The following is a 22904-nucleotide window of genomic DNA, read 5'->3' as shown; positions in this document are numbered from 1 at the left end:
GTAACTCATTATCCATCTTACCAACCCAGAAATCTGGAATTCATCCTAAATTCTCCTTTTCTCTAACCTCCAAGGATTAATCATTTACCACAGTTAAACAGCTCTCAAAAATTTTTATCTACCACCACTACCCTTTGTCCAAGTTTTCAGACATTAACTAAACTGATAGTGCTTCACACTAAAATGATCAGATTTGGGGCTGATGTCTAGATATTTAATATCTTATATTTTTGCCCTTGCAGTATTAAAAGGCTCAAGAGACAGCATGGCAATGAGAAATCAAAGAAGTGCTCCTTTCAAAACAGTACTTGCCTCTTAATGATGTCATTCTATCAATATCATCATCTTATCTAGAAAGACATGGCTCCAGCTATTTCAAAATGCGAACTTCTCCCACAACCTGTGGGCCTAGGGGTTAGATTTCCATGCCCTTTGGTCTACTTAACATGAATGGATCAGAAATAGTCTAAAGTTTTAGAAGTACAAAAGCAGCAAAGCCCTAATCTCAATAAAGTAAATTGTTCATATGACCTTGATTATATTACAAATAAGATAAAGAAACAAATCTACTTAATATAATTGTAATGATTACTTAGTCAAAAATCACAAATTTAGCATTTGTCTATAATCTGAAAATACAATAAAATTTTAAAAAGCAAAACAGTTACCTGAGGAGAGTCAAAAGGATATCGACTACTAAACTTAAATAGAAGTTGAAATTTTTCCCCTTCATATAAGGTACCTGGTGCACCTTCCATGTCTACAATCCACCTAGAATAGAAAAAAAAAAATTTAACTTCAGTTATAAAGGACTGGGGTGAGGAGGAAAAAGAACACCAGATATGCATCAATGCCAGGAAACGGGCAGGAGTCACCCATGTATAACAACACACTTCATCCTCCTGACGATGACAGGAGTAGGCACTAACACTCCTGGCCCTATTCCCTTCTCTGACACTCCTGGGTTAAATTAACTAGACCAAGGTCAGGCAGCTAAAAAGGACAGCCAAGTTTTAACCCAGGTTCAGAAAAAAACAAAATAAAACTCAACTTAGGTGTACTGACACCAAAGTCTACACTCTTCTTACTCAATTTATGGTAGCTTATTTTTTCAGACCATCCCTGCAATTATGGAAAAGATTTTACAGATAAAATCAAGCTAATCAACTGCTTTTCTCGTATCAATTATGTTAGAAGCTATTAATGAGAGAAGTTGATATCAGCAATGACTACAGCAACTGTCAGACCAATTTTCTCATGAGTATTCCAGAGACAGCTCACTAGGAAAAAGGAAGCTAAGCTGACATCAGTCCACTTACTCTGATAGCCACTCAAGGCTCTAAAAGGCCTTTCCTTTGTCTCTCATTATGTTTCAATCATTTAATAAAACCCAGAATAGATTTCTATAGCATCTGTATAAGCTTACTTGGTTTTCATATATAATAATCATGAATATAAATCTGTTTATAATAATAAACTGCACACTATCTCCAATTATTTTAAAAAAAGAGGAACACAGTTTATTACAACATAGATGACAGGGCCGATTTCAGAAGCAAAAATCCGAGTTCCTAATTATAGCTATGCCACTTTTAATTACTGTATACCTGGTCATTTCCTTAAATCTTATACTTTCCAGGTATAAAAATTTATTATATTAAATACAGGGAAACAAAAGGAAGGGTGAGGATACAGTGCTGGGCTACTATTGAGCACCTCACATATTATGGACTTTGGAATATATAAAATAGTAAGTGTGCCTACTCTCTGAAAGTAACCAGGTTGGGACACATAGAGACCCTTAAAAGCATGGCTATTCATTCTCAGAAGGCATGCTGAATACTTTACATGATAAGAAAAGATATGACCACAGACTCGAGAGGCAATATTTTTATGGCAAAATTAGACAGCCCCTTAGTTAGCTGTGTGGCCCTGAGTACGCTCTTCTGTTTTAAATACTTAAATTCTAAAATAGTTATTTTAAAAAATTGTTAAAGCTCATAAAAAAGTCACCTTAAAGTTTTGTTAGAAAGATAAATGATATTATATATGCAAAAAACTTAGTACATTCCTAACACCAGAACCAGTACACAGTAAATAAAATGCAATGCAAAAACTGCATTGAGAAGACAAAAACAAAAAACCTACTCTCTTTAATAAAAACCAGGTCATTCCTCCTAATCAAACTTACAAGCTTCTGCACAGCAAAGGAAACCATCAACAAAATGAGAAGACAACCTATGGACTGGGAGAAAATACTTGTAAACGATGAGACTGACAGGGGCTTAACTTCCCCCCGCAAAAAAGCAATCAAAAGATAGGCAGAAGACCTAAATAAACACTTCTCCAAAGAAGACACACAGATGAAAAGGAACATGAAAAGATGCTCCAAATCACCAATTATTAGAAAAAAGGAAATCAAAATTATAACAAGGTGTCACCTCATACAAGTCAGAAGGGCCATCATCAAAAAGTTTACACATAAGAAACGTTGGAGAGGGTGTGGAGAAAAGGGAATTCTCTTAAACTATTTGTGGGAATGTAAATCGGTGCAGCCACTAAGGAAATAGTATGAAGTTTAGTTTCCTTAAAAAACTAAAAAAAGAACTACCATATGATTCAGCAATCTCGTTCCTGGGCAAGTATCTGGAAAAGATTAAAACTCTAACTCAAAAAAGATAAATGCATCCCAATGTTCATAGCAGCACTATTTACAACATCCAAAACATGGAAGTAACCTCGAAGCCCACTGACAGACAAATGAATAAAAATGATGTGGTATATATACCTCCTACACTGTTGGTGGGAATGTAATTTGGTAAAGCCACTTTGGAAAACAGTATGGAGGTTCTGCAGAAACTAAAAACAGGATTACTATAGGATCCAGCAATCCCACTCTGGGGAATATACCTGGACAAAACTATCATTCAAAAAGATACATGAACCACTATGTTCACAGCAGCACTGTTCACAATAGCCAAACCATGGAAACAACCTGAATGTCCATCGGCAGCTGAATGGATCAAGATGTGGTCCACATATACAACGGAATACTACTCAGGCATAAATAAAAACAAGACAGTGCCATCTGCAGGAACATGGATACAACTAGAGATTATCACGGGCTACCCTGGTGGCTCAGATGGTAAAGAATCAGGCTCCAATGCAGGAGACCCAGGTTCAATACCTGGGTTGGGACAATCCCCTGGAGAAGGGAATGGCAACCCACTCCAGTATTCTTGCCTGGAGAACTCCATGGACAGAGGAGCTGTGGAATCGCAACTATGATTGCAATTCCATGTACTGTGGAACTGTAAAGAGTCAGATCAGCGACTGAGTGACTAACACTTTCACTTTCATACTAAGTGAAGTAAGTCAGAAAAAGAAAGACAGATACCAAATGGTATCACTTATATGTGGAATCTAAAATATGGCCAAATGAACTTATCTATGAAACAGAAACAGACTCATAGACAAAAAGAACAGACGTGGTGGGGGAGGGAGAGATGGACTGGGAATCTGGGGTTGGCAGATGCAAACTATTACATTCAGAATGGATAAGCAACAGGGTCCTAAAGTACAGTACAGGGAACCATACTCAATATCTGTGATAAATCATAATGGAAAAGAATATAAAAAAAGAATATATATATGTGCATAACTGATTCACTGTGCTGTACAGCAGAGATTGGCACAATATTGTAAATCAACTATACTTCAACCAAAAAAAAAAACAAAACATAATCAAAAAATAAAGATGTGGTACATGTATACAATGGAATATTATTCAGCCACAAAAAAGAATGAAATATTGCCATTTGTAGCAATATGGATGGACCTAAAGACCTAAAGTGAAGTCAGACAGAAAAAGACAAATGTATGAAGGAAAAATTAGCTTTGCTGGATATACTAAGACAGGATATATACCAATACAGCCTCTCTCAAGGGGGTTTCAAAGGCAATTATGACTATATAGAATTTTTGCCTTACATGATGACTATGGACTTGTTAACTCAAGGATGCCACTTCACTAAGCTACACTGAGAGACCACAATAGTTCTAAGTCGATCTTTCAGTATCTCTGTTCCTTCCTTAGGAAAGCATAGAGGTCAAAGGATAGCATATTAGGTCAAAGAACATGATTCTATTATTTTTTAAGGTCTTAATACATGCTACCAAACTGTCTTCCATAAAGCATAATGGGCTTACTTCATCTTCCTTACCCATATCCCCCATTCCATATAATCCCACTTAAACAAATTTTTTTTTTTCTTTTTGGCCACATTGCGCAGCTTATGGGATCTTAAGTTCCCAGTCCAGGGACTGAAACTGGGCCTCGGCAGTTGAGAATTGTCAAGTCCTAACCACCAGACTGCCAAGAAATTCCCTGCGTAGTTTTTTCAAACTAGGTTATAAGCTATAGCAAAACATTGCTCTTTTGCCTATCTCTGATTCCTCTAAAGTCTATCTTTTGTTTTAGCTTCTGCCCTGGCCTCATTAAAGAAACTAAAGAACTTAACAGAAAAAAGTATAATATTATTTTAAAATTAGTGTTTATTTCATGTTAATTACATGCATCTCTTTTAACTAGATTAATATTTGGTTTGCAATTCATTTCATTCAAAAGATCCTTTCTTAATATTCTGTTCTTAAAGCTTGACTCCTGTCTTAATTACTGACTCAAATGTCATGGTCAAAGGTAAGCAAAAATTGTTTCTTCTGAAAATAAGTATGTCCCTGTTGTGTGAGTTTTGGTCACTTCTGCTCTCTGTTCTCTGTATCACTAAATAATTGAATTGTTCAATTTGTTCTACAAGTTGGTTTATAGCAAATTTTTATCTTGTTGGCCTCTACCTCTTTTACATTTTGGGTTTTTTTCCTTTCTTTTTTAAGGACAGAGTCAATTACTTAAAAATCTCCCATTTTACTACATTTACCTTTTTCCAATGGAACTGTTAAATCAAAGCACTCCTTTGATTTGTGGTAAGGACAGATCAAATAGTCAGTTGTGAAATCTTAGGATGATACTCTCAAAAACATTTCAAACTAAATCAAATGCTCATTTTTAATAGAGGGAATGCTCTCTTTTAAAAAAAATGCTCATTTTAAAGGAACCCATATCTCTCTACTATTCTTGGCACATATCTGGGAAGCAACTTCTGCTCCACTCCCAAGGAAGGAGCTGAATCAGAGGATACTTCTATGTCCTCCTTCTACCCTTCACCTTTTTCATCCTCATGCAAGTCTCTAATGTGTCAAATGAGAATGCTGAGAGTGTGCCATTCATTTAGCTAACGCCGCTACAAAGAAAGCAACCATGCTGTATGTTCAGGGGACAAGGATTGTGATGCCTCTTGACAGTTTATTCACTTCAGAGCCTTAAGTGTTTTTGAAAAATCTGATAAATTAACCCCATACCAAACTACGCTATCACAGGTGAAGAACACTCCATAACAAAGTCAGGCCAAAGTCTTTAACATGCAACCTCATCAGCAGGAAACTTTCATAAATGTGTATTTAAATGCACAGAATAAGATGTTTACTGTATTTACTTCTCAGTGGGAGAGAATCAGATGAAATATGAAAATAATTCTGACATACAGAAAATAATTCTGTATTTTTAAAATGAGTATATATTCATACTTATATTGATAACAAAAGAAAAATGAATAAGTACTTTAAAACTTAAAATACTTACTGTGTAATTGAATTTTGAACACTCTTTTCATTTAAAGTCATTCCAGGAGGTGGGTCATTTTGCAAAGCCAACAGTTCTTTCTGTAGTCGTTTCTAAAAAAAAAAAAAAAAATAGTATCATGAATAAATTTGTACTTTTTTTTCTTACAACATAATATCCTTATAGTCATACAGTCTGAAATCCTTGATTAAATTTCCTCCAAATGCTTGTGCCTTTTCCTTTATAAACCCCTTACACCTATATTTTTTACATGCCTGATTCTCAAATTTTTTATTGCTTTCCTATAATTCACAATTATTAAATTATTTCTAAATATATCTGTAACCATTGATGCTATAAGATAGTTACCAAGTTGCTGCTGTTGCTAAGTTGCTTCAGTCGTGTCTGAATCTGTGCGACCCCATAGATGGCAGCCCACCAGGCTACCCTGTCCCTGGGATTCTACAGGCAAGAATACTGGAGTGGGTTGCCATTTCCTTCTCCAATGCATGAAAGTGGAAAGTGAAGACGCTCAGTAGTGTCTGACTCTTAGCGATCCCATGGACCGCAGCCTACTAGGCTCCTCCGTCCATGGTATTGTCCAGGCAAGAGTACTGGAGTGGGCTGCCATTGCCTTCTCCAGTTACCAAGTTATAAGGTTATAAATGCTTGAAAGTTTTAGCAGGGCTTCCTTTACTGGTTTTCAATGATAAAAATCATAGTTTTCCATAACTCTTAAAGAATGCATCATTTCAGACAAGTAGGTTTTCCAGAAGAACTACAGAAAATGTCTTTTGAAAAAGTTTAAACTAATTCAAATTTACAGCTCCTATTTGTTTCCTTAAAATAGTATCATTCACATATAATTTAATCTTTCAACACCAGAATATAATACATCAGAGCCTGAGATTACATCAAGTTATTTTTTTCACACACTAGATGCCCTGAAATGGCTATGCATTTGCATTCTTTTTTGTATAGCTTTTATTGTTCAGTTCTTCCCTTATTACCACTAGATGTTCTTTTTCAGGACACAACAAAGCAAAACAAAACCACAACAGCCCATGATTTATGAGCTGTTGTTTTAAAGCAAAATAACCAATATTATTAGATGTGCATGCAACATTATAAAGATTCCTAATGAACATCTTTTCTTTGGATTAAAGTACACAAGCAGGACTTCCTTGGTGGTCCGGTGGTTAAGAATCAGCCTGCCAATGCAGGGAACATGAGTTTGATCCCTGCCCCGGGGAGATCCCACATGCTGTGGGGCAACTAAGCCCATGTGCCATAACTACTGAGCCTGTGCACCCTCGAGCCCATGCTCCACAAGACAATCCACCAAAATGAGAAGCCTGCGCACCGCGAGAGAAAGCCTGAGCGTAGCAATGAAGACCCAGCACAGCCACCAATTAATTAAGTTTGTTTAAAAATAAATAAAACTGTACATAGTAAGTGTTCAGAAAAAAAAAAAACAAGCACACGAGTATGGATTCCTACTCAGAACTTCAAACAACTCTACTTAAAAGCTAGTTTCTGATTTTTCAAAACAGTGGAATATCACTATCAATACAGCAATGTTTGTAGTTTTCTAGATTTTTTCAATTCATAACATCTTTAGTAAGCCTAAGTTAGACCAACATCTAACACCTCTACAGATTAGAGAACTCCTCCCTTTTTTGTTAAGAATCAACGGCTCTTTTAATTGGCAAAAGCGAAAACTTTTCCTAAAATGGTACAATACCAAAATTGCTAGCAACGAGGAAAATAAGATATTAACTGCAATTTCTGACCTCAGTTGCCTTCCAAAATGCAAAACTACAAACTGAAAATTAGTTTAGAAAATTTTTATTTATAGAAAACATAGAAATAAAGCTGCCTAAATAATCTGTTTTGAATAAAGAAGGAATATGTTTGTGAAAAGTGTCTATGTAGAAGAGGGTTTTTAATTTACTCTACTTAAGTCAACAGGGGCTTCCCTGGTGGCTCAAGACTGTAAAGAATCTGCCTGCAGTGGAAGAGACCCGGTTTCGATCCCTGGGTCAGGAAGATCTCCTGGAGAAGGAAATGGCAACCCACTCCAGTACTCTTGCCTGGAAATCCCAGGGACAGAGGGGCCTGGCAGGCTATGTATAGTTCATGGGGTTGCAAAGAATCAGACACGACTGTGTGATTAACACTTTTCACTTTCAATTAAAGTCAACAAATCCTGTGGGTTCTGTAATTAAGGCAATTTTCAAAAACACTAGACTGAAAAAAAAAGAGGTTTTGGTTGTTTTTAAAAGCAGGAATTCTCAGAGAGGTATGATATACTAACTTGCATGACGATTCTCTAAGGGGAGGAAGATAACATACAGGTTTCCAAAGTAATGGAATCCTCTCAGTGTAGGGCACCTTGGGAAAGTCTTGTTTCAATGACCACATTTTGGGAAACAATGCTGTGGAAATCCTCCAGACCTTGAGAACTTCACATAAGACAGGGAAGACAGCCCTTGTCACTGAATCAGGATACAAAAGAAGGTCAATTTGCATAACCAGCTACCAAAAGAAACAGGATACAAAGGCAAGCTAAGAAGAATTGCATTGGTGTAATTACCCTAAAAGACAATGTGACCAGTGCTGAAGAAAAAGAAAAGTTTTCCCCACCTCATACTACTACTTATATGTCCACAAAGAAAGGGGCCTGTGGTAGCCGAACTCCAAGAGAATCTCCAAGTAACTGCTTCCTGGTAGTCACATCCTCCCACACAGTACCCGAGTCAGCCAGTGTAACCAACACAATACAGGAGAAAGGAAGGTACATCACTCCCAAGATTAGGTTATAAAAGATTGTGATTTATGTCTTGGTTGTTCTCTCTAGAATCCCTTGCCATACTGTGAACAACCCAATTCAGAGGTCAGCAGGGTAAAGTTAGAGCCTCCTGCCAATAACCACATGTCATCTGGAAGAATCTCCAATCTGGAATCTCCAATTCCAGCCAAGATTTCAGATGACTGCCACTGGCGCCAATATTTTGCCTGCAAATTCAAACAAGAACCATCCAACTCTTTGGAATTACAAGGGATTATAAGTGCTTGTTCTTTCAAATATCACATGTGCTTTCAAACATTTCAAGACATTCACTGGAGCATGTTTTTTAATGGAGGGGGTGGAGTCACTACATTAAAAGACAAGCCATGCCAGTCCCTTACTGTCTCTGCTACCAAGCAATAAACTACCTTGCACATCCATATTTCTGCAGTAGAAAGACAAAACAGGACTAACATGGGGGAGAGGTGTTAATGAGTACTTACTAAGCACACTAATAAAAACTAATGATTCACCCGTGTACTAAAAAAAAAAAAAAAGATAAGGTAGAAGGTCAGTGTATTTCGTAGGCTCATAAAAACAGGGAATTCACTCTTAGGTGTATCCTTCCCACAACAATAATTCATTAGAGGGGGCAGTAAGTGTTTTTGAGTAAGCAAACTGTTTCCTCAACGGTCCTCTGGCTCTTCTAAAAAACTGGTTCTAAGAATCCTGACTATGAGCATAGAAGCTAAAAAAGGAGGACTTAAAGAGTTCAATGTAAAAATAAATGAAAATTCATACTCCAGGATGTGAAGAACTAGTATAACTGTTTAGAAATCATACCAAACAGCATCTATCAACAGAAAGCTATTATCACATGAGGAAGCATTCACCTCCTAACTTTGAAGACTAAGTGTTAAAAGTAGATGTGAAATACCTGCTAGGACTGAACTCTGGCAAAAGCAAGATACCACCAGCTCATTAGACCATCAGGACAACACTGGCTGCTTCCCTAGACAGCGGTGAAAATAATAGCCTCGAACTGAGGTAACGGGAGATAACTGGAAAATATCTGCAGAAGGTAACTGAAGAAGCAGAACTACCCACATACCACTGGGAGCTGAGGGGGCTGAAAAATTAACAGTTCCAAAGGTTCACAGCCAAATATCACCCTGTCTGTCCCTGAATCACAGAGATATGAGAAAAGTAATTACACATATTACAAATCTATCACGGTTCTCTGAATCTAAGACACACCATCAATTATATTATTTTATGTAACACTAAGAAAGGAAAACGGCTTCCAATTAAACGACAACACTCCACTGACATATAAGTAGGGAGGAATATGTGCATTCAAAATTGTTAATAAAGGTTTGATTTCCCTAACTATTAAGTATCAGAACTACCTGAAGAGTAAAAACTAATTTTGAGTAAATTTAATATGCCTAAAATGATTCTTCTCTCAATATTTAACACCTACCCCATGATGCATGATCTCAGTCAACCTGTAAATATGCACTTTATGCATAAAACAGAAGCACACCTGTGCTCCAAGGCAGAAAGACCAGGCAAGCCCACAATCTAAATGTTTGAGAGTATCCCAAATCTAGAATAACCTGAAAATTCTATCTAGGCCTCATGTGTGTTGGCTCAAGTATAGAAAACTCAGAGGAATTTGAGCTCTTCTAAGAGATCCAAATGGTTTATAAACCCAGTGTGAAAGATCCTGATATATCTAAATACTGTGAAAAAAAAAATGATTTAACGCTTTCAGAACTGGCATAGCTGTCCAGTGACTCTACAATCTAGACAGCACCTTCCTTTCCTCTCCTTCCTTATGAATATGAATGAATCAAAGTGATATGAATCCACCATAATTTACTACTTTGGGGGGTAAGAAAATCACTGACCAATTTTGGAGTTAACTACTGTCAACGACAAGACATTGGGAAGCATCACACAACGGAATGACATTCCCATATGTCATAATACTATGGTTGAGAAACTCCAGACTACGGCAACAGCTAGAATGTGTCACCCTGCACTTAAGATAGAGTGACAGAAGTTCAGTTCCTAAAACTTTTCCCCACTTCAGTGCTGTGAGCAATTATTCTTGAGATTTACTCTCCCCTAGAACTGGGGCTTACTACAGGGGTCCAGGAGAGTATTTGTGTAACATGAAAAGGCAGCCCAGGAGCTTAACACCCCCTCTTCTCCACTACCACCACTTCAAGAATCACTACAGCAGCTGTTTCACACCAAAGGTCAACTGTGGGACAGAAAAAGCCCAAAACAATAAAACAGATACATACATTATTACTTTTGGCCTTATGAGACTTAAAGCCCTTGAAAAGCTCAAGCCACAGTTTTTATACAATAGAGTAAAAGCAACTTAAAGATCACTTTAAAAACTGTAATCAGGACTTCCCTGTTGGTACACAGGGAATGACAATGTAGGAGACATGGGTTTGACCCCTGGTCCGGGAAGATTCTATATGCTGCAGAGCAACTAAGGCCTCAGGCCACAACTACTGAGCCTGTGCTCTGCAACAAGGGAAGCCACGAGAAGCTCACACACAGCAACAAAGAATAGCCCTGACTCGCCACAGCTAGAGAAAGTCCGTGCACAGGAATGAAGATCCAGTACAACCAAAAATAAATATTTTCTTTTAAATGGAAAAAAACACACTGCAATTGCTATGAGAACTTCCTGGCAGTCCAGTGGTTAGTACTTCATGATTCCACTGCAGGGGGCACAGGTTGACTCTCTCATCCGGGAACTAAGATCCTGCATGCAGTGTGGCATGGCAAAAAAAAACAAAAACAGAAAAACTGTAATCACTATATTCTAATCAGCCCTGTTCCATTTTCCCCAACTGATATTATCAATGCCTATCCCAGTATAGACCCATAATGTTAAACCAAGTTTGAATATGCCATGTGTTTCCCTGGAATTACCAGGAAATGAGATATAATGGATAAAAAAGAACACTTTTAAATATCAAACAATTTTAAATGAATGTAGTAAAACTCTAAACTCTAATACAGATCCCTGACATTATGTGTACTGAACATAATTTAACCTGTTAATAATGATTACTGTGACAGCCTCAGACAACAGTGAGGTCTATAAGCCCAACTGACCCTTCAGTATATAGTTAGAGTAGCTGGATACCCCAGTTCTCACATTTTAAACTGTCATTTGCTCTTTGATTGTCAATAACTTGTCATAATACTTAACCTCTAATCACAGACATTCTCTTTCTTTCTCTTTTACTTGCTGTTTCCCACTTTGGACCCGCAACCTCCCTTAGGAAGCAGAAGGGTTTACTTATTTTGGTGACTACATCACATTTTTTTTGGTATAACAAATGCCAACTAATCTTCAGTGACGGCATTAACACTAGCTAACATTTGTTGCTTCGTTTGCTCTTAAACCAGACTATACTCCTTTACTGAGACTAACTGGAGAAATTAGGAACAAGTTTAACAAGTCCTCATAAAAATGAAAAGCGCAGTCCAGTAATTAACAGGCCCACAGACCACATTGTGAAACATGGTGCTGAGACATGAAGTTTCATCTCAATGAGGCCATCTTTGCCTCTCCGGCTCCTGATCATTTTCCTCAATGCTTGTGCGTTATATATTAGTTCAAGTTTTTGCTTTTTCAGACAGCTGAGGATGATGGGTATCACTGTATAAAAAAAAAGTACCACTATAGTTGCTTGATAGTGAACAACACTGTTCCAGTTGAGGAATACCACACTCAATGAAATGCTCTGAGCAAACAAACAAAAAAAGGACTATTTTAAACAGCATCCTAAAAAGTTCATTCATATATAAAACAGCTCACCTTCTAAACCAATGGATTTGTGTAAGTATTATCCAACACTAATACATGCTGAAACCAAGGTACGAAATATTTAAATGATACTCTGACATTATCAATCAAAACCAGAAGAGAATATATCCCTCTTAGATACTAAAAATGACAATATATCAGTGGACCAACTGACAAGATCCCTGGCTTTGTAAAGGTTAAACTCTAGTGAAGGAAGAGACAGTCAATAAATAGTTAAAAAACAAGTACATGTGTGGTATATTAAAATGTGACGAAAAATGGAGCAAGTTAAGGTGTTGGAGAGTTAGGCCTCCCATCTTGTTAAATTTTATTTAAAAGTGACATTTTGAGAAACTAAACAGTAGAAATCCTTATTTAGAGTAGGAAGAAATACAAACGAAAGGGGGGAAAACGTTAAAAATGTGGAGATATATGACAATGATTGCTAATGCAACTGGACCTAAAATGCCCAACATGTTTTCTCTAATTTCATCTAACAATCAACTGAAGGTGGAAAATAAACAACAGGAGGGTATGATGGAAAAAAATTAGAACACCATACACATTAATATGACACAGCAGTAAAGCATCCACCTGCAATGCAGGAGAGGAGGGTTCGATTCCTGGGTTGGGAAGATCTCCTGGAGGAGGAAATGGCAACCTACTCGGTATTCTTGCTTGGGAAATCCCATGGACAGAGAAGCATGGCGGGCTACCATGGGGTTGCAAAAGAGTTGGACACGACTTAGTGACTAAACAACATATTAATATCATTACACTAATAAATTACTACTTCCCCCCAACAATATTAAACAATTACAACATTTTTCTTTTTTCAAATGAAAAAAGGTGAGATGACACAGCACTGAAATGATTTTACCTTATTTAAAAATTAGGTAGAATTTGATTCGTGCAAATTAAGAAAATACTTCCTTTCCTAAGTATAGTATAGTATACTTCTACAGCTCTTAATTCTAACATTTATTTATTGAAACTTTTCCCTCTTTTAGGAAATGGGTAGCCTTCAACAAATCAAGGAGTTCACTCTTATTTTAAAGTTAATATTTTTGAGAATTCTCTATCAGTCCTGTGGTTAGGGCTGCCAAGGGCCTGAGTTTGATCCCTGGTTGGGGAACTGGGATCCCACATGTCACCAAACAACTAAGCCCACGCTGCAACTACTGAGCATGAGGGCCACAACTAGAGAGTCTGCACATCGCAGTGAAAGATTCTGCATGACACAATGAAACATCCCTTGTGCAGCTACCAAGACCCGATGCAGCCAGATAAATAAATAAAAAGACTGAACAGAATTTTATTTCTAGCACAATGCAGATACTCTAAATACTTCCACAGAAAACAAAAATCAAATGAATGCAGGAACTTTGAAATATTCAAAGGATCAGGGCTGGATTTCATTTTGGAATTCTCTACCAATCCCAAGGGGTGCAAGACCAAGACGTATGGAATCTCTCAGAAGACCTGCATAAAACTATGATCCCTCAAACTAATGGTGAATAAGATAAAGGGCACAGAAAGAGATAACAGTGAAATCTGCCTGTTCAGAACTTAGCAATGGCTAGAGGAAGAAAAAAATGTCTCCCGTGAAATGTCTGAATCTCAAGCAGATACCCACATGGCTCTGTCTGAATTCCCGCAGAGAACCTAAGGCAAGAATTTAATCAAGTGGTCAAGGAGGTAACGTCCCAGGCAACAGGCAGAAACAAACAAAATATCCTGAGAAATATAAATTCTATCCACTGAGGCAACAATTCTTTTTTCAGAATCTAGAAACTTAAGAAAGTAGTAAGACCCAAATGAGAAGTTATTTAGAAGATAATAGCATAAAATACCTGATGCAATAAAGATTTTTCTAGCTGGAAAAGCACTAGATCCCCAATTAATTTACTTTATGTTCTTGTAGAATTTATATAACTGTAAGCAAATCTAAGGCAGAGATTACTATTTACCTTTGTAATCCTAGCATTCAAAACTGTATGTGCTCAGTCACTCATATCCGACTCTTTGCAACTCCATGGACTGTAGTCCACCTGGCTCCTCTATCCATGGAATTTTTCATGCAAGAATATTGGAGTGGGTTGCCATTTCCTCCTCCAGGGGATCTTCTGAACACAGGAATTGAACCTGCGTCTCCTGCATTGGCAGGCGGATTCTTTACCACTGTGCCACAAAACTGTGCCTGACACATAATGCTTTCCCTCAGTAACTGTTTTTTTTTTTAATTAATAAGGATGCTGACTGCTTCACTGTATGCAAAATCCAGAAACAATATAGGTGCCTATCAATAATTATACAAATTATGGCATATAGGAGTAAGACTACACAACCATTAGGCTTCCCAGGTGGCTCAGTGGTAAGGAATCCATCTGTCAATGCAGGAGACTCAAGAGATGTGGGTTTGACCCTTGAGTCTGGAAGACCCCCTGGAGTAGGAAATGTCAACCAGCTCCAGTATTGTTGCCTGGAAAATTCCATGGACAGAGGAGCCCGATGGGCTACAATTCATGGAGTTGTAAAGAGTCAGACACGACTCAGCACACATAAGCACACACACAATCATTAAGAATGATGTGGGGAGAAGGAAATGGCAACCCACTCCAGTGTTCTTGCCTGGAGAATCCCAGGGATGGGGGAGCCTGATGGGCTGCCGTCTATGGGGTTGCACAGAGTTGGACACGACTGAAGCGACTTAGCAGCAGCAGTAGCAGCATCAGCCTCTGGTGGTCCAGTGGCTGAGACTCCATACTCCTAATGCACGGGTTCGATCCTTGGCCAGGGAGCTAGTTCCTACGTGCAGCAACTAAAGATCTCACATGCTGCGACTAAGACCTGGTGCAGCCAAATAAATAAATAAAATCTATTTTGCTTTTTTCTATCCACACTGTAAATGCAATATGTAATTTGTTAAAGAATAATGGGTCAAGGAATATAACTGAAGTTCTTATTATGTAGCAATTGTTATAATAATGCACACTCTGTCCTCAGACATTGGATTTTTAAATCCTGATTACAGCATATATCAGCTCTATGAACTTAAACAAAGTACTTTAAGTCTGTGCTTACATTTTCTCATCTGTAAAACAGAATAATGCCAGTAAGTACTTCACTGAGCTGTGATGATTTTAAATGATTCAGTACTTGTACAGTGTTTAGAAGAGTGTCTAACTATTAGCAACTTCTCAAAGAACATTTGTTATTCTCGTTTGGGAAGGCAAATTGCTTTTTATTTTCTAGATGATTTAAAACATAAACATAAAAAATTGTAAATCTATGTTATTGGGCATGCAATGAATGAAGATGCAATTTGTGACTTTACTAACATAAATGATTAAAACTGTATGAGTCGAGTTTTTGAATTGAAAAAAAAAAAAAAAAAAGAATGATGTGGGACTTGCCTAGTGGTCCAGTAGTTAAGAATCCACCTGCCAATGTAGGGGATACAGGTTTGATCCCTGGTCTGGGAAGATCCCACAAGCCGTGGGTCAACTAAGCCTGTGAGCCCCAACTACTGAGGCCCCACTCTAGAGCCTATGCTCTGTGATAAGAGAAGCCACCACAATGGGAAGCCCAAGCACTGCAACGAAGAGTAATCCCTAATCTCTGCAAATAGAGAAAGCCTGCACACAGCAATGAAGATGAAGCACAGCCAAAAATAGATGAATAATTTTTTTTAAAGCTATGTCTTTAAAAAAAAAAAAAAAAGATGTGGATTTCTGTGTACTAACACCAACAGAAGAATCCCAAAACATACTGAAATAGAAAAAAGCAAGCCTCACAAATACATGTGATTTCTTTATATTAAAACAAAAGCAAAAGTTATACAAACATCATATAAATGCATATGGAAAAGACCAGAACTAAACACACCCAATCATTTTATAGTAGTTCCTTCCTAGCAGTATAAATAGAGAAGTGGATACCCATGTTGGCACTACATACTTTTATATATATATATTTATATACATATATACTTATATATGCCATCATTTCATGGCAAATAGATAGGGGAAAAGCGGAAACAGTGACAGATTTTATTTTCATGGGCTCCAAAAGCACTGCAGATGGTGACTGCAGCCGCAAAATTAAAAAAGACACTTGCTCCTTGGAAGAAAAGCCATGACAAACCTAGAGAGCATATTAAAAAGCAAAGACATCACTTTACCAACCAAGGTCCGTATAGTCAAAACTACAGTTTTTCCAGTAGTCACGCACAGATGTGAGAGTTGGACCACAAAGAAGGCTGAGAATGGAAGAATTGATGTTTTCAAATTGTGGCGGTGGAGAAGACTCTTGAGAATCCCTTGGACAGCATGAAAATCAAACCAGTCAATCCTAAAGGAAATCAACCCTGAATATTCACTGGAAGGATGGATTGTTGAAGCTCCATCACTGGAAAAGACCTTGATGCTGGGAAAGACTGAAGGCAAAAGAAGAAGGGGGGCAGCAGAGGATGAGATGGTTGGATGGTATCACTGACTCAATGGACATGAGTTTAAGCCAACTCCAGGAGATAGTGAAGGATAGGGAAGCCTGGCGTACTGTAGTTCATGGGTCGCAAAGTTGGACACGACTTAGCAACTGAACAACAAACAAGAACAACATTAAAAAATGAGTAAGTTAGTTAAAAGGTAAAAGTTACACGGACGGTGAAAATATATAGTTTCTGTGATTTTTAAAAGACATAACTAAAACGTAAGAACAAAGAAAGGTTCAAAATTAAAGGAAAGAAGACGACACCAGGTCAAAAGAAAAGTTGATATAGCTGCACTAGTATCAACTAAAATTGACTTTAAGACCAAAAATACTAACAGAGATTTTAAAAAAACAAACTACATAATGATAAAAGGTTCAGCTCATCAAAAGTATAAATATATCCAACTTAGCTTCAAAAAGAGACAAAGGAAAATTTACAAATCTACCTTCAGAGTAGGAGATTTTATTAACATCTCTCCAAGTAATGGAGACAAAAAAGCCTGTAAACTATTTTTGCCAGACTCCCGTCTTCCACTCTGCCAACAGAAAGTACTGGGGAGGAAAAAAAACACAAGACAAAAGTAGAAGAAAAATGCCATTTCCCCTCCCATTCTTTCCTGGTTCTGATACACCCAAGTGAATGAGTCTCCTCCTACTGAAGTCAAGACCAGGCAGCTGTAGAACCAGGAGTGTGCATGGTTCTACAAAGTAGCAGGAACTCGTACCAGTATCTCCAGCAGCTTAGCACAAGTACAGGCTCTTTAGTTCCACCCACAGGTAGTAACAACTCCTAGATTTTTAGACAATAATCTCACTCTCCCTCTCAAACCCTTATAACTGAAAACAGTGTGGCAAATGTACTGGAGAAGTTTAAGACAGAATGAAGGCCAGGAAGCCAAACTGAAAACTGATCGAAGAATAAGAAGCTGAGACATTACTAGTGAACAACCCAGATACAGAACAGACAGGATTTAGTGGTAAATGATCAAGAGAAGTGAGAAAGGAAAAAAAAAGACTCAAGGTTAGCTTGAGTGATGCTGGCACTATTAATTTGAAACATACACAGTAGGAGGAACAGGTAGAGGAAGCTAGTCTATCTATGTGGGGACGGAGGCAGATGAGATTAAATTCAGTTTTGGATGTGTCGATTCAAGCTTCTTGAGAACATTCAGAATGATAGACAAAAATAACTGAATCAACCAGAGCTGAAGTCTGGCTGCTCCTTTTAAATGATCTCTTTAGGCTAGGTATCCTCTCTACCATGAGCCCAATGGATCCATGATACATACTTGAAAGCAGCTTGGCTCCAGGAGGCAATGAGTTTACAATGATAAAATCATATTCAAATTTCTCAAGCTAATTCAGAAGTTATCTGTCTGGTGTTCTGGAAATTAACACTCTAAATAAAATATTTAAGCTACCCAGAAACCTTGACTCTGGATGAAATAAAATACAGTTGAGAGTCTACTGTCCTGCCCTTGTGATCACTACATTTCAAGCTCTAGGTGAAAAGCAGTAATTAGCATTAAGTCTGATAGAGTCAAGGTCTCATTTTAGGTAACTTTTTTGACACGGGAGGAATATTTAAATTTTTTTTCCCCCTTATAAATGTACAATTCAAAATTTTTACCTTCCAGATTTGGCTATGCTGGGCTACATTCAGAGACTTTGATAACTATTAATAAAGGTGCTGAGGCAAATAAAATATCATAAAGCGTAAGACAACTATGTAGTGGGAAACGTAGATTATACATGATTTGGCACACACCAACTCTTTTTTTTCCCCTTTAAACTTATTTATTTATTCTTAGTGGGCTTCTCTCTAGTTGTAGAGAGCAGGGGCTACTTTTTGTTGCAGTCTGCAGGCTTCTCACTGGGTGGCTTCTCTTGTTGCTGAACATGGGCTCTAAGGCACGCGGGCTTCAGTAGTTGGGGTACCTGGGCTCTAGAGCACAGGCTAAGTAATTGTGCCCACAGGCTCAGTTGTTCCACGACATGTGTGATCTTTCCAGACCAGGGATCAAACCTGTGTCTCCTGCATTGGCAGGCAGATTCTTTACCACTGAGCCACGAGAGAAGCCCTCAAGTCTTAAATAAATATGCTGAGTGGAAAGTCTGGTTTGACCTACAAACCAAACTGTTGATTTATCACGAGGCAAGAATTAGGATTTAGGGTAATAGAACTGGTTACTTATTTGTTAAAAATGTAAGCAAAAGTCAAGCCTGAAAGATGTACTGTATTCCTCCTGCAAATTTTACTGTTCTAGGTTCAACATTTTTCAATGAACATAAAATCTGGTTTTGTAATGGAATCCATCTTAGATAAATAAAAAATACTACAGATAATTTGAGAACATTTTTATTCTGTCAAGTAGAGTTATCTGAAAGTACAAATAATAAATTTAAGTTAGGGAGACCATTTCTCAAATTGCAAGTATACCCTAAGTATCATACCTAGGGAAGTTACCTAAGTTCTGTGTCCATTTTTTCATTTTAAAAAAGGATTATCTCTGAGTTCTTTTAAATCAAAAATTCCAGAACACAGGTTACTCTATTTCAATTTTCACAAGTTAAAGCTTCCTCCATATACTGTTCAGTCTAATTCAATCATATATACCTAATACGTGAACCGTGAACTTCCAGATGTTCAAGCTGGTTTTAGAAAAGGCAGAGGAACCAGAGATCAAATTGCCAATATCCGCTGATCATTGAAAAAGCAAGCAAGTTCCAGAAAAACATCTATTTCTGTTTTATTGACTATGCCAAAGCCTTTGACTGTGTGGATCACAATAAACTGTGGAAAATTCTGAAAGAGATGGGAATACCAGACCATCTGACCTGTCTCTTGAGAAACCCGTGTGAACGTCAGGAAGCAACAGTTAGAACTGGCCATGGAACAACAGACTGGTTCCAAATAGGAAAAGGAGTATGTCAAGGCTGTATATTGTCACCTTGCTTATTTAACTTCTATGCAGAGTACATCATGAGAAACGCTGGGCTGGAAGAAACACAAGCTGGAATCAAGATTGCCGGGAGAAATATCAATAACCTCAGATATGCAGATGACACCACCCTTATGGCAGAAAGTGAAGAACTAAACAGCCTCTTGATGAAAGTGAAAGAGGAGAGTGAAAAGTTGGCTTAAAGCTCAACGTTCAGAAAACTAAGATCATGGCATCTGGTCCCATCACTTCATGGCAAATAGATGGGGAAACAGTGGAAACAGTGTCAGACTTTATTTTGGGGGGCTCCAAAATCACTGCTGATGGTGATTGAAGCCATGAAATTAAAAGACGCTTACTCCTTGGAAGGAAGGTTATGGCCAACCTAGATAGCATATTTAAAAGCAGAGACATTACTTTGCCAACAAAAGTCCGTCTAGTCAAGGCTATGGTTTTTCCAGTGGTCATGTATGGATGTGACAGTTGGACGGTGAAGAAAGCTGAGCACCGCAGAATTGATGCTTTTGAACTGTGGTGTTGGAGAAGACTCTTGAGAGTCCTTTGGACTGCAAGGAGATCCAATCAATCCATCCTCAAGGAGATCAATCCTGGGTGTTCATTGGAAGGACTGATGTTGAAGCTGAAACTCCCATACTTTGGCCACCTCATGCGAAGAGTTGACTCATTGGAAAAGACCCTAATGCTGGGTAGGATTGGGGGCAGGAGGAGAAGGGGACGACAGAGGATGAGATGGTTGGATGGCATCACCAACTCGATGGACATGGGTTTAGGTAGACTCCGGGAGTTCGTGATGGACAGAAAGGCCTGGTGTGCTGCAATTCATGGGGTCGCAAAGAGTTGGACATGACTGAGCGACTGAACTGAACTGAACTGATAGTTACTTTTCTGTAGTTTTACAAGTGATGTAAATATTCTCATCATGGTTTTAAGCACTTCTCAGTATTATAAATCCTGTGTGATACATAACATCCTCATTTAATGTGAGCAGTGTTATTTATATATATTCATATCCCTACATATGTCCTTTTACTCCAAACAAACTCAGAAGTCAACAACTTACAATACAAGGCCATTACAATTTATTTTTTTATAAAACCAACAACCAGGTTTTTTTCAGAGTAACATGAAACTCTAATTTCTTGAAAAAATAAACTTAAAGAGAACATAAAATATATTTATACCAAAATTTACTTTAATAAGGAATGCAGAAATATGAAAGTATAAATGACTAATTTATAAAATCAATTTCTGCATTCTATGATGTCAGTTTAAGAAATTATCAATGTACCCTTCAACTGTTTTTCCAACTACAAAAAGAAGAGCTGCTGACTTTTTTAAAATTTAGTCTTAATTTTTGCCAGTTTATGAGGATCTAAAGTAAGTTAATAAAAATTATTTAATGTAGGGGAGTGGTTTCCTTGGTGGCCTAGTGGTTAGGATCCCAGGCTTTCACCACCATGGCCTGAGTTCAACCTCTAGTCGGGGAACTGAGATCCCATGGCCAAAAAAGGAAAATAAAAAATTCAGTGTATCTATATAGGAAAATCTGGTTTCAGTCAGAACCCAATACAACAGTCTATTTTAGAACAAGTGGTGCAAAAAAGGAAGAAGTAGTACCTAATAATGCTACTTTTGCTATTTAGGATCACAGATAATCCTTTCCAAGCCAACGCCACTAACTGTCTTGGCTTTCCCTAGTACTTACGTCACTGTCATTAAACTTATGAAAACTAGAGGCTTGCCAAGATTGAACTGGGCTTCTATATCCTCATAGGGGCTGTTTTTTGTGGTAATTTTTGTTTTGTTTTTGGTAGAAGTAGTCCAAACTGACCAATTCTTCCGTTATATTTTAAACTTAAAAAATCTGAAGTAAAGCTCTGTCACTAGGAAAATACCATCGCTACCATACACAAAGAACAAAGGGCTTGATGCTCACCACCCAGTTCTACAAGTGTTAAGGTGTAATCCACTGCAGCTGCCCACCAACAGTACAACCTGAGGGGAATTCAGAGTGAAAAATAGGATAAGGAACTCTGTTCACTGGATAAAACAGGCCCTCAGGAAGAAATGCAATGATGCCAGATTCCTGCATCTTTCCATAAACAGACAAGCACTAAAAGTCATCACTTGGTGTATCTGTTCTTTGTGATTAGCAGTCATCTTTTACCAAGATGTATGCCTGAATGCATGCATTAATATCTCCTAGCCAAAAATCATAGATAAATTGGCTTCTCCCCCACCTCTTTGGAGCAGTTTCCTCAAAGCTGAGTCGCTATCTCCTGGGCTACCGTACTCAATGAGACCTTGAATAAGATTTAAACTCAACAACTCTCAGGTTCTGTGTCTTTCTTTAAGTCAACATTATGTTTAAGGGTAATAAGGCTGATCAGAAGCCCAGCCTGCACTTCAGACATCAACAGATGTTCTGTCCTCTGCTATTTCTTAGAGAACCAGACTCCTTACACCAAAACTCCTCCATCCATACAACCTCATACTTCCTCCTCCCACATGCACAGACAGACAGATCCACACCCAGACACACCCCAGGAATACAACTGGAAAAGGAACACAATTCCAGGAATGAGAAAGAAGTATTCTGAGACACAACATAGTTGGGCTTAGGGAGAGAGCAATCACATAATTTTAGTCTCCATGAAGCAAGACTTAAGATTATTTGTTGTCAAATAAGTGTTGTAGATTGGAAGCTTAGGAAAAAACTACCATGGTTGGGGGGGCGCGAGGGGAGAAGGGGATACAAATAAGACTTTCACTGAAGCATTATCTCCGAAGTAAAAGGAGTTACAAACCAAATGTTAATCTAGTTGAAACAATGCATTTAACTAACAGGAAATGAACATTAATTTTAAATACTATATACTTTTTCCTATTCTTTAGTTTAACTGGTCCAGTGTTAGTCGCTCAGTCATGACCAACTCTTTGCGACCCTATGGACTGTAGCCCACACCAGGCTCCTCTGTCCGTGGAACTCTCCAGGCAAGAATACTAGAGTGGGTTGCCATTGCCTTCTCCAGGGGATCTTCCCAACCCAGGGATTGAACCCAAATCTCCCCATTGTAGGCAGATACTTTACCGTCTGAGCCACCTGGGAAGCCCTAATTGGGCCCGGGCAGAAGC

The 22904-nt window shown here is 38.0% G+C and overlaps 1 protein-coding gene across 17 annotated transcripts in view; it reads right to left on the bottom strand.

The window, feature by feature from the left end:
* The window catches only part of UBE2W (ubiquitin conjugating enzyme E2 W), a 122692-nt gene that overhangs the window by 62095 nt on the left and 37693 nt on the right, over positions 1 to 22904 (bottom strand). For all 17 annotated transcript variants that reach the window (XR_014057015.1, XR_014057014.1, XR_014057013.1 and 14 more), the window contains 2 exons: positions 5699 to 5790; positions 669 to 771 (listed from right to left, as the gene is read on the bottom strand). Coding sequence is in view for 13 of the 17 variants with exons in the window: in XM_081501652.1 (XP_081357778.1) it covers positions 669 to 771; positions 5699 to 5790 (195 nt within the window). In the remaining 4 variants the exon portion in view is untranslated. The remainder of the gene's footprint in view (positions 1 to 668; positions 772 to 5698; positions 5791 to 22904) is intronic.

Source organism: Giraffa tippelskirchi, chromosome 6, assembly GCF_054371585.1.
Source record: "Giraffa tippelskirchi isolate mGirTip1 chromosome 6, T2T-mGirTip1v1.2.pri, whole genome shotgun sequence".
Classification (NCBI taxonomy): domain Eukaryota; kingdom Metazoa; phylum Chordata; class Mammalia; order Artiodactyla; family Giraffidae; genus Giraffa; species Giraffa tippelskirchi.
Note: the sequence above shows the minus strand (reverse complement) of the source record. Positions and strands in the feature narration are given on the sequence as shown.